This window comes from Arachis hypogaea, chromosome 7, assembly GCF_003086295.3.
Source record: "Arachis hypogaea cultivar Tifrunner chromosome 7, arahy.Tifrunner.gnm2.J5K5, whole genome shotgun sequence".
NCBI classification, from domain to species: Eukaryota; Viridiplantae; Streptophyta; class Magnoliopsida; order Fabales; family Fabaceae; genus Arachis; species Arachis hypogaea.
Genome location: NC_092042.1, coordinates 2,793,435 through 2,807,049, shown reverse-complemented (window position 1 = coordinate 2,807,049; position 13,615 = coordinate 2,793,435). Strand labels below are relative to the sequence as shown.

Here is a 13,615-nt window from a genome sequence, read left to right as displayed (position 1 = left end):
AGCACTAATTTGTCATCACTACTAATTAAGTAGTAATTAATATATTATTTACGAACTTTTTGAGTATGAAAAATGGATGAGCCACTACAAGTCATGAATGTGATAAGAAGAAACATGAGTTCTACAGATAGGGCATGATCCTTGTTGGATTAACCATTTGTCTATACATTGTAAATGAAAAATGTGGCCACATTTTGGAAGTATCCTAATCAATTCTTCATCCTCAAAATCCTGCAACAAATCCAAATGTAAAAGAAAAGGCATTAGCTAATTTAGTTTGGTGATCAGATATATTTATTAATTAATAATAATATAATGGAATGTATGATGCATAAGTTTCATCATCATCCAACAATGAAATTTAATTCTAAAATATTATAATCATTTGTTCATTATCCTCGTATACAACGAGATATACATACATCATGATATATTGATATATCATGTTTTATCTTTATAATTATTATTTGGATAGGTACAATATACCTTAGATAGTTAGATTCCTCTATTATTATTATTATTATTATTATTATTATTATTATTATTATTATTATTATTATTATTATTATTATTATTATTATTATTATTATTATTATTAATTTAACTTTTATACACGTTTACAACTTAAAAGAATTTTACACAAATAACCAACATATGTTGCTACGTCATGTTGTTACATAAAAAATAATAAAATTTTAAATTTATTACTTAAAAAAATCTAAACGTATAAATTTGATTAAAAATGTATTTAATCGTATGAATTTGATTGAATGGTTATATAAAATTTTTGACGTACATAATTAAAATTAGGAGACTATTTTAATAAAGACACTAAAAATATATTTTTTTAAAAGCGTTTACATGTGTTATATTATTATTAGATATCTTTATTAAATTGATTAATAATTTATTTTTTAATAAATTAGAACTAAATCAGTTTATTATAATAACAATAATAAACTTAATTGTCTGCATTATAATATTAGATATGATTTAATCCGATGAAATTATACAATTTAAATCGAATGTCTTTAAATTTTTTGATAAAAAGACAAATATATCATTGACTTTTTGTTTTACGAACATTTAAATCTTTAAACATTTAAAAATACAATTAGATCCCTAAAAAATTGAGTTTATTGTTCTTATTATAAAAAAAATCAGTTTTTTTCTAATTTGTTAAGAAATTTAAAAATAACTCATTCATTAATACGTATAATAATAATATGGCACGTAACCATCTTTACAAAAAAACGTTTTACACATGTTTATGGACATTTCCTTAAAATAAAACATTATTTTTTATGTCTCATTCATGAACGTATTGTATAAGTTTTGTTATGGTAATCAAAGCTTAATACTATAACAATTAAACTCCACATTAAAGTGCAAAGTGTAGTAACAAGAAAAATAAATGAATAATTTTTAGTTATAGAAATTTTGAGTTCTTATTTGTGAAATGCAAAAAATTTCTCTACTTTTGTTGTCCTATTCTATTTTGGGAAACAAGTGCATTAATTGTTGAAAGAGATTTTCTCTCACCTGAAAGCAAATTGAGCAGCTTGTCATGTACATTAGTTTCTTATTGGATTTAAATTTCTGAAATGGAAGCTTCAGAATTACACTCTGTGCCATCCCTGTAACTCCTTTGTTTTCATAAATATTTGATGATACTTCTCTCTGTGAACTTGTTTCTGCTGTGTTCATCTGAAACAAATTCATGAGCAAAATTTTATTTGATTCCAACAATTTTATTTGATATTTTACAATATTAATGTACGGTAATATTAGAGAAATAAAAAAATATATCTTATTTAAAATTTATTAATTTTAATAATAATTAATAAATATTAAATAAGACAAAATTTTAAAACGATAGATATTTTGAAAATAGTAAATATATAAATATAAAAAATATTTAATAATAAAAAATAATAGACTAAAAACAATTAAAAATTATATTATTTAATATTAAATAAAATAAATTTTGAATTTTTTTAAATTTTTTTAGCATTTCCGTATAAATATTAATGCTTACATGCAAGTGATAGGCTTGAGCAACAGCTGGACATATCCATTCCATAAAGATTTTCCCATTTAATAAACTGCTCATCAGTGCCTACAATCACACCACAATTATAGGGTTATACAATTCAAATCAAATATTTAAATAGTACATTTAAAAATTATTTATTTTTACTCATGTGACAATATCTGATTAATTATCTAGCTAAAAATCTTTTAAAAATTAAATTCTATAACTGTTTTAAACTTAGAAAGAAATGGAAACATTATACCGTTTATTTCTTTTAAATATTAGTAAAATTTTGGTGCTTCATCCAATTATTGAATTTTACCGTATTTTTTAAAATTCTGTGCGCAGAATTATTAAAATACACCATAAAATCTAATAACGGAATGTTATGCCAAATAAAATTTGGGTTTAATTATTTGGTTGGTTATTATAATTTTGTAAAATTTTTAATTAATCTTTATATATATTTTTTAATTAAGTTATTGTACTAATTTTTTTTAATTGAATTTCTACTTTTTTTTATTTGAGTTTTTACACTAATTTTTTTTTAATTGAATCTCTATACAATTAAGTCAATTACTATCAAAAGGGACCTAATTAAAAAAAATAGTGCAGAGACCTAATTAAAAAATAATATAGGACCTAATTAAAAATTTCGTAAAGTTATAGAAACCAATAAAATAATTAAACCTAATTTTTTTCCATATCCAAAAAAATTAGCCACACTACACTATGGCCAAATGAAAAAAAAAATTAAAAGATAAAATTTGATTTGCATTATGATATTGCTTTGTTATTATTATTAATTAGAACTAATTAATAGTAAATACATACCTTGGTTAAAGGGTCATCAATGGCTCTAAAGTTCAACAATTCAATGGCAGCAATGGCTCCTGTAACTGCTCCTTTTCCAGCTCCATCAAGAAAACCAGCTTCTGTTGTTTGCCCTTTGATTCCTCCTGCTATTGTTCCTACTATTGATCCTCCTACAATAGAATCAATCTCAAACATTATTATATATAATATTTCCATTTATTATTATACAATAATGCAAGTAATTTATACATACCTAGTGCTAGAATAACAGTGAATGCAGCATAAAGAATTGTTTCCATGGCTTCCATGAATATTCCAAAGAAAACCTCCTTACACCTTGTTGCCACCATTATTGAGAGAAGAAGAAGAAGAAGAAGAAAGAAGTGTTGTTGAGAGAAGATCAGAGAAGAAAATATATAGTCTTAATAAGTAACAGTTTTTGAATTATATAGTGCAAGAGGAAACAAATTAAATTAAACCAATACATGTTGATTAAATTAAATAAATATCTTAAAAGATTGTATCATAAATGTGTATATCTTCATATACATCAATGGAATTAGAAGTGTCAGATATAGTGCTCAATTTGGTCATTAATTAATAAGTGAATGCCTCTTCTTGTCAAGTTGATAGATAGAATTAATTGAAACATCACATGACTTAATTATTATTTCAAAATAAAATACATTAAAATAAAGAAGAATGTTTTTGTGGTTTTCACAATTAATTGGTTATTTAATTATTAGAATGGTTAAAATTAAAATAATAATAATTAAAAAAAAAAAACAGAAGAAGCTAAGCCACATGGTTTGGTTAAATTATGCCACCAATTTTTTTTTGTTGGTCACCTAAAATGTTATATAAATAACTGTTTTCATTTTAGCGTGGTCAAGAGACCGTTTGGATAAACAACTTAATTAAATTTAAAAAAAAATTTAAATAATAAATGACTATATTAAAAGTTGTTTATAAATAAGTTATTTTGTATTTAGATTTTTAATTCTAAAAATATTTATTTTTTTAAAATATGGTAAAAAATAATTGTATTAGAAGAGAAGTCATTTTTTTAATTTTTCTATAAACTCCTAAACAGCTTTTTAGAAAGTCACAATTTAATTTTAAAAATTATACTGGATATTAATACTACTATTTTTCATAAGTTAAAAGCTAAAAAAATTATTTTTAAAACTTTTTAAACGAAGGGTAATTCAAAATGTAGATATAACATTATTATCCTTTATCATAATTAAAAAATAAAATAAAGTTGTAAAAAGAATGTAACATCACTTCATAATAATTATTAATTGATAAAAACTACACTACAAGTTAAACCAAGTGATCATGCTTCACTATTGTTGTATGAGATTCATCTTGTTCTCATTGGTCAAAATAATGGAATCTCATAATGAAACCAACGAATTAATTCATTTTGGAATTCTTCTATTTTTGTCAGCTATCCGTAAATATCTCAAAACAAAAAAATAAAAAATATGTAAACTAGAATAATTTTATCAAAATTTGTTTCGATATATTTTCATATTTTATATTGAGAAAATTATCAAATACCCAAAAGAAAATAAAATTAACTGTAATAATGGTGATGATGGTGGTTGAATTGGCCATTCAACTGTTTTGTAGTTGATATTTCTTGTTCTTGGTCACAAAAAAGGAAAAAATAAACTTTTTATTTAGATAGTAATTTTTGAGTGACATGAAAGGCAGTTTTGAACAGCCACAAAGTGAGAAGAAACAGGAAACTAACTAAAACAAGGTGCTGGAAAAGTGGTTCCTGGTTATATATTTTCTTCTGTGGGCTGAGATTTTATTGGGTTTAGTGGGTTCATAAATATAATATATTTTTTATTTATGCTGTCTTATTAATTGCATTAACTCATGGTAGATATGCCTTTCATATTTAGCACGCCATCTTCTCCTTTTATCCTTTAGCAAAGTTTTTAAATGTATCTAAAATATTAATAATTTTAATAATTAATTTTAATTAATTAATATATATTATAGATTTTTTATAATTAAAATCAACCGTTAAAATTATTAGAATATTGGTGTATTTAGTATATTTGAAAAATTTTTTATCCTTTAATATATAACAAATATTCAAATAACTTATTGAAAAAAAAAACTAATGTTTTATTTTTAATAAATTTAATGATTACATTAGCTTTTTTTTGTTTTTACTTATTGATAAATCAATGTTTATATTAAATTGTTTAACACAAAATTTTATCCTTAATATCAATTAAAAAAAGGAGAGAAAAGTCTTTGTTATTTTATCTCTTGACCATATAATTTATTTTGCAATAACAAGTATATATTATTGTATAATAATGAATTCATTTTAAATATGATGTCTTGTAAAATATGTATTAATTATTTTAGACAACAAGATTTTGGTAAGAAGATATGATGAAGAAATGAAACAAGATTCTTTGCTTGTTAATTAGCACTAGAAAGGAAGATCAGACAAAAATTTGAATACTACAAGTTAAACCATAAATTAAAGGACATTTCATTCTTTCACTATTCAAATCACATAAATAAGTGAATTGTGACACAAAGTTTGGTGTATAAACTTCCAACTTTGTAATACTTCTAAAATATCATTAGATTGTATTGATATATAATTAATTTTTGTAAAAGAGTTAATTGTATGACCATTTAAAAAAATGATGAAAATCATATTTGACTTTGAAGTGTATATATATATATATATATATATATATATATATATATATATATATATGAAAATATCAAGTTATTATTTGTGAGCATACAATAATGTATATAACTTTTTTTTATTGATAGATAAAATGTGAGATTTAATTTAGTGGCTACTATAGTTAAAATAAAAACAATATTATATATATACATATATATATATATATATATATATATATATATATATATATATATATATCCACAGATAGTAAAAGCTAATTAGGTTAATTATTTGTGTACCAACTTAATTATGGACATATATCTCAATGAACATTTTGATCAGCCACAAGCCCATATTTATTGCTTCTAATATCAATCATCAACTCTATTAAAATCCTATTCAATATCGCAGTTGAATTATAAATAGGTGTAGAGCCAAACTAGACTAGCATAGATAATTTTTCAATAAATTATTATCTCATTTTTCATGAAGTTTTCAACCACAGATTATATTATACTTTTTCTTTCTTATTTTTATATACATAAAAAAATATTTAAAATTTTTTCTAATTTTTAAAAACTTTTTGTTTATATATATAAATTTTACTATACCAATAAATGAGAAATGTTAAAAAATTATCAGAATTTATTGATTTTAGTCATCACTTAATCATCAATTTAATTTTTTAAATTTAATCATCTACATAACAACATATATATTTTATTCTATATTTTTAAATATTAATAACTAATTAATTGATAACTAAAATTAATAAATTCTAATATCCTCTAACATTTCTCCCGATAAATTAAACAAGTACTTATGAAGTCTGATTCTATCAATTCTTAGCTTATGTTATATACATAACCAAAAATATTATTTGTACACAAAATAGCTATAAATGTATTTGTATTTAATATATATATAGTTTAATTTATTTTTAATGTATATTTATATTTTAGTATGTATTTTATATTAATAACTAACTTTGATGACTGATTTTAGTGTACACGTAGCGTAACTCACATACAACACTCAATTTTCCTAATAAATAGTTAGTCTTCCTCATGTTTTTTTATTTGACTATGTGAAGTGTGAATAACAACTATTATCATTAACTAGTTAGTTGAGATTGAAGGACTATTGTATTCATTAAAATGAAAAACTATATTAGGAGTAGTTAGTTAGAAAAAATTCTGTTTTTGTTAGTTGGTGTAACTTTCTAACTGATTTCAACATTATTTTCTAACTCTCTCATGTACAACTCTACATTATTCTAATAAATAACTCTAGGTTAATTTTAGTAATATGGTTTGAATAACATAACATAAAAGAAAAATATGTCTCATCATATGTCATGTTATTAAAAAGAAATAGTATAATTTTTTTAATTTATCTAAATCCCAATAGCAACTATAATGAACACAATTTGATGGAAATCATTTGAAAGCAAATAAAAAAAATTTAATTATTCTATTAATCTTTATAATTTTGTAAAATTTTTAATTAGGTTTCTGTATTTTTTTCTTTTAATTGAATCTTTACACTAATTTTTTTTAATTAGGTTTCTTACATTTTAATTTTTTTTATTTAGGTTCTTGCACCAAATTTTTTTTAGTTGTGTCCTTATAAAATTAAGCCAATTATGGCTAAGAATGATCTAATTAAAAAAAATTAGTATAGGGACCTAATAAAAAAAATATAGAGACCTAATTAAAAATTTTGCGAAACTATAAGGACCAACGAAGTAATTAAACCATAAAAAAAAGTATATATCCAAAATTAAAAGACAAAGTATGTGTCATTACTCATTAGATATGAAAGGATTTGGTGAGCTCCTTTCTTTACATAAAGATGCAGTTAAAACTATGAAAAGATGTGGTTCCTTAAAAACAAAATCTAACACAAGAGAAGTTATATAAACGAGGAGTGCTAGGATCCGACAATCGATCCGATCAAGTTACTGGTTCAACCAGTAGGTCACAGGTTTAATCGGTTAACTCGGTCATAATTAATTAATTATATAAAATTTAATTTTTTATATCAAATTAACTTATTTTTTAATTCATTAATTAATTAGTATCTATTACATTATTCAAATATATGTTAAAAAATATTAGTATTAATAGATGTTATATAATTATCAATAACAAAAATATATCATTAATTAATAAAAAATTTTTGCTTATCTTTTTTAATTTAAAAATATTTAACAAAGTTTAATTTTTATTTTAATAATTATATATAATTAAAAAATAATTCTTTTTTAAAAAAAATAAGTATAAAATAAAAAATAAAATAAATTAATATGAATACTATTCACTAGAATAAAAAGATAAAAAATATCTTAAATTTATATTACTAAAAGAATTAATACATAAGTAGTTAATTAGGATATGTTTAATAGTTAGAAATATATTTATTAAAACACATTATATAATATAAAGAGAAAACTTGCCCGTGGTTGCAAGGGCCTCTTTGCAACTTGAATTACTCAAGTTCGAACCCCAGCAGCGCCTAGTGTATATTCTCAATTTTTGAAATTGAGTGACGCTGACATCAGCGGTTGACCCGCTCCGGTTTGAGTCTCGGTTTAGACCGAGTTTGACCATGTTTTCCAAATTTGACTGGTTTGTTTATTTATCCAGTTCAAATGTTAATCTGGATCGGTTTAGAGTTCGGTAACCGATCGAACCAACCGGTCTGGTCCGAATTTGATAACTATGGTGTCAGGGTCATTAATTTTTGTTATTTGTAATCATTAAATAGTTATCAATGATATTTTTAATGGTGTGAGATTTCTTCAAATAGTGTAAAATTACTTCCTTTTTTTTTATTGGTTAAATGCTAGCCCGAATTTAATAAAACTGTTGGTCTCTAGACTTTTCCTTATTTTTTCCTTGCCATATGTAGGTTCCAGGTTTCACTTACTTGCTTTTGATGATAATGTGTCTAAAGCAACAAATAGAGAAAATGAATTCTATTTTAATTTGAAAGATATTATTCTATTTTATTACTAGGTTAGTCATTAGTCTAAAATATAAAAAATGGTTTTATTTTATGATAACTAATTAGTTGTAATAGTTGTGGTATTGAATATATTTAATACGAATGACATGAAGATTTTATTTTACACTCAATTCCTTACATATGGTAGCTATGGTATTAAAATGTATTTGTTTATAAATATTTTTTAGATTGTATTTAAAAAAGAATATTAATTATCTGATATTGAGCATCTAAGATTAAATTATTTTTTTATATTGTGTTTGATGTAAAATATATAAGATTAAATTATGTTTTAATATTATATTTAATTTAAGATAAATATAAAAAAGAAATTTTTGCATGGGCTCCAGAATGTCTGGAATCTAGATTTGAGAAAGATCATGATCGAAATGGACTCAAAGACATAATGGTAGGCTGGTAGCAGTCTTAGAAGCTACGTAAACTTAGAGCCACTCATTAAAAGATCAGTAATCGCCAATGAGCTAACTCAAAGACATAATGGTAGGCTGGTAGCAGCCTTAGAAGTTACGTAAACTTAGAGCCACTCATTAAAAAGATCAGTAATCGCCAATGAACTTTAGCTCACATGGCATGTCTTCTCCTCTCCACCTAAAAAGTCTAGGGTTCAAATTTTACATAATACAATTAAAAAAATGTGATAAAATGTATGAGGAATATGTAGGTGTATTATGTACCTAGAATTGGAGATTCTCCAATCCACTAACAAAAAAAAAAAAAGAAGATTAGTAATATGAGAGAAATTGGTCCTTTAAACTAACACACATGTTTATAGAAAGAGTGATAATAGGAGAGATTAATTGTTGATGATGGTTGTAGAGGAGTTATCTTATTCCATTTTATTTTATTTTTTCTTGTAGTTTTTTATTTAGGTTTAAAATTTTTTTTAATACAAAAAAATAATATAGAGATTGATTAGTAGATGTAGAATTTAAAAAATTAAATGAAATTATCTTAAAAAACTATTATTAACATTTTAATTTTTGTCACTAGTTATTTCAGTTTTTTATGTTCTCATTTTTTGGATTTTTCATTTCAATCTCAATCTCAAAAAATAAATGCAACTTTATCAACTTTGATATTTTACTCGTACAATTTTAACATGATATTTAATTTATAGAAAAAAATAAAATAAAAAATAACAATTTTGCCATAATCTTTAGTTTTTTTATTCGTATTGTATCTATGATTTTATAAAAATTATTTTTCGAATAAATAATTATTTTTTACCATGAAAAATTTGGACGCCAGCATTTCTATCTAAGCAAGATGAAAATTAAAGTTATACCCATGAAAAATGCATTTTTACGGACAAAATTATCCAAACTCTAAAAAATTAAGTAAAATTCTCAAACTATCCTCTAATATAACCTAACTCTAACCTCTAATTTTAGTTCACACCACCACTCTCCCGCCCCTACCACTACTTTCATCCTCAATTAGCACCATCACTGCCACCACCACCACCATCACCAACTAGAGAAAGACAGAGAAAAGAGAAAAGAGAAAGAGAGCACTTAATATGTCAAACACAAATCTATAAAAACCAGTCCCAATTCAATGACCCATCACCGCACCCCTCATTACTACTCCTACCACACCCTTACCCGCCACCCACACCACCACCGCAATGTCTTCTTCGATCGTCTCCGAATCGCTCCACTACTGTCGGTAGCATGCTGCGCGTTGAAGACGCACGCCAGCAAAGCAATCTCCATCCATCCCTCTCTGCCCTCACTGGCAACACTCTGGCAGCCCTACGACAATGATTCTGACATCAACAAACTCATCGACGGCTCGACGCAAAGCTGCAGCACATGGTGTCGGCGGATTGCCTGTGGAGGTTTGGGTGACGAGAAGCCCACAAGAAAATAGCGGCAGAAGTTAGAAGCGATCAAATTCCAAAGTTCTATTTTTTCTTCTTTTTTCTGTTTTTGTCCTCCACATGCAAATTTTTACTAGGGTTAAGATCGATCAAATCGAACCCCCGAGGCTGAGGCTAAGAGCACGAACAGTCCTAAAATTCTTTTTCATTGGCAAAAATCAACGCGAAATCTTAAACTTCATCGCAAAAGAGAAAAATCTCCATCGAAACCCTCTATAAAATAGAAACCACCATGGCACCGGCACAATGATAGTTAAGAGTAGTGATGTAATCACTGAATCAATAACAAAAAAAAAAAAACAGAAACATTTTCTGACATCGCATTTCGATAGTCAACACAATTTGAGAAAAAACGTGGAGGGAGTGAAATTTCAAACTCATTTTCATAGCAAGTCTTTGATGAGATCGAAACTCTCGAATGAGAGAATTGTCACAAACAACTTCCCCCACTATTACAGAGGTGGAACGGAGATTGGTGGTGGAAGATTGGAGAGGAGAAAAATTGGTGGTTAGAGAGATTGCAACAGCATAGAAATGAGGAGTGGGAATAATGATTAATTCGCGTTATGATTGGAAAAGGTTTGTTTTTGGGATGTGGAAAGAGAAGTGACGGTGGTGCTGATGGTGATGGCGGCAATGATGGTGGTAGTTGAGGATGAAAGTGGTGGTAGGATTTAGGGTCGGGAGAGTAGTTGTGTGGAGTAAAATTAGATGTTAGAGTTAGGTTATATTAGAGGGTAGTTTGAAAATTTTATTTAATTTTTAGGATTTGGATAATTTTGTCGGTAAAAATGTATCTTTCATGGGTATAACTTTAATTTTCGTCTTTCATGGATAACAATATCCGCGTCTGAATCTTTTATAGTAAAAAATACGATGATGACGATAACGACGGCAGTGTTGATTGTTTATATATCTATGTGTATATAGTTTTTCAAACATGCTAGATAACAACCTTAGTGTTAAGAGAATAATTAGAATAAAATTAGATCAATTAGTATCATTTGTATTTATATAGCGTATCTGTATATTAATTGTCGGATTCTATGCGTTTATTACTTTGATTCCTCCAACAGCTATATATACCCCTTGTACATTGTATTTTTCCCAAACTGAATAATACACAAAACACTTTCTTTAGATTAGTCTCTTGTTTCTAACATGGTATCAGAGTTTAGATTATTTTTTTTACATCAAAAGAGATATAATTATTTCGAATTTTATTTTCTAAAATTATCAATGCAAACACAAACAATGCCAACACTTTTTCTCCTTTTTACAGTAACTCAAAATTATGCAAAAACACGTCTCTTCAGATTTTTTCTCTCTCTAGGATCAGATTTTCAGATATCTTCTTCACCTTTTGCCCCTTAAATTTGTTACATGCATTGATTGCATTCTCTGGTTCGTCGCCTAATTGCCTTCTGCCAGCCCCTCTCCTCACTATCCTGCTCTTTTTTTCTTCCAATAACCTCTCCTTTAGTATCTCTTCTTGTTACATGATAAATGCTTTATCCATGGCTGTCCTTCTCAAGTAAAGCAGCCAACTACAAAAACTAAAACCCATAGACATAGATGAACGAAATACAAAATTATTAGAATCAAATTAGATCAATTAGTATTATTTGTATTTATATAGCGTATCTGTATATTAATTGTCGGATTCTATGTGGTTATTACTTTGATTCCTCTAGCAGCTATATATACCCCTTGTACATTGTATTTTTCCCAGACTGAATAATACACAAAACACTTTCTTTAGATTGGTCTCTTGTTTCTAACATGGTATCAGAGCTTAGGTTATTTTTTTTACATCAAAAGAGATATAATTATTTCAAATTTTATTTCCTAAAATTATCAATGCAAGCACAGATAATGCCAACACTTTTTCTCCTTCTACAACAATTCAAAATTATGTAAAAACACATCTCACTCTTCAGTTTTTTCTCTCTCAGACTTTCAGATATCTTTTTCACCTTTTGCCCCTTAAATCTGTTGCATGCATTGATTGCATTTTCTGGTTTGTCGCCTAATTGCCTCCTACAAGCCCCTCTCTCCTCTGTCTTGCTCTTTTTTTCTTCCAATAACCTCTCTTTTAGTATCTCTTATTGTTACATGATAAATGCTTCATCTATGGTTGTCTTTCTTAAGTAAAGTAGCCAGCTACAAAAACTAAAATCCATAGACATAGATGAACGAAATAAAAAATTATTAAAATCAAATAGGATTCTATGCGTTTATTATTTTAATTTTTCTAACAGTTATATATACTCCTTGTACATTGTATTTTTTTTAGACTGAACAATACACAAAATACTTTTTTTAGATTGGTCTCTTGTTTCTAACACTTAAAAAAGTAACCAAAAGAAAATATAATAAGAATATGATGATGGTCTTGGCTAATTTTTTTAGAAATAAAAAAAATTATATGTAATCTAATATCACAGTTAACTGGTATATATATAATTTTAAATAACAATTCGATCTTTATATTTGAAAAATTTAAGGGTCGAATTTTATATTGCACAAATCGAAGGATCTAATTTATGGTGAAGCGAATTTTTTTTGTTATAAAACAAATCGAACAGTCTGATTAACATGTTTAAAGGTTTTTCAACATTCAAATATAAATTTAAAGATTAGAACTATATATTTAAAATAATTTAAAATAAAAATATAACCCTTAGATTTACATATTTATGAAAAAACAAATTAAAAATTATAAATTTAACCTCTAAATTTGTGATATACAAAAATATATTAAATTTTTATATTGTTAAAAAAAGATCATTGAACCACAACATTAAAAATAAAAAGCGGATGGTCATAGTCGCCATGTCATATTTAACGTGCATGTGCTGTATATATATAGCTAATAATAGCTCCATTAAGTACGTGGCCACACTAAAATAATTTTTTTTTTATAAAATAGAATTGTCTAAACTTTTGTTTAAGATATACGTACCGACTTATTTTTATCCTATCAAAATGATTATTTATTATTAGAATCATATTATTTATACAATGCTTATATTTATTAAAAAATTTTAAATCTATTGTTGTTAAGAAGAAATAGATCTTTTTAATTTTTTTAATTTTTTATAAAATATAATCTTTTATTATTTAATATTAAAAAAAATGTGAGAGAATCCATTTTTGATGCTTAAATTACTTT

The 13,615-nt window shown here is 25.3% G+C and overlaps 1 protein-coding gene across 1 annotated transcript; it reads right to left on the bottom strand.

Moving 5' to 3' along the window:
* Window positions 1–8: 8 nt before the first annotated feature.
* Window positions 9–3,424, bottom strand: LOC112701957 (NEP1-interacting protein-like 1). Its single transcript, XM_025752782.3, has 5 exons — window positions 3,105–3,424; window positions 2,870–3,021; window positions 2,039–2,119; window positions 1,543–1,707; window positions 9–231 (listed from the first exon to the last, which is right to left on the bottom strand). The coding sequence occupies exons 1-5, from the start codon at window positions 3,199–3,201 to the stop codon at window positions 85–87; spliced, it is 642 nt and encodes a 213-aa protein (XP_025608567.1). The 5' UTR covers window positions 3,202–3,424; the 3' UTR covers window positions 9–84.
* Between the last annotated feature and the right edge of the window lie 10,191 nt (window positions 3,425–13,615).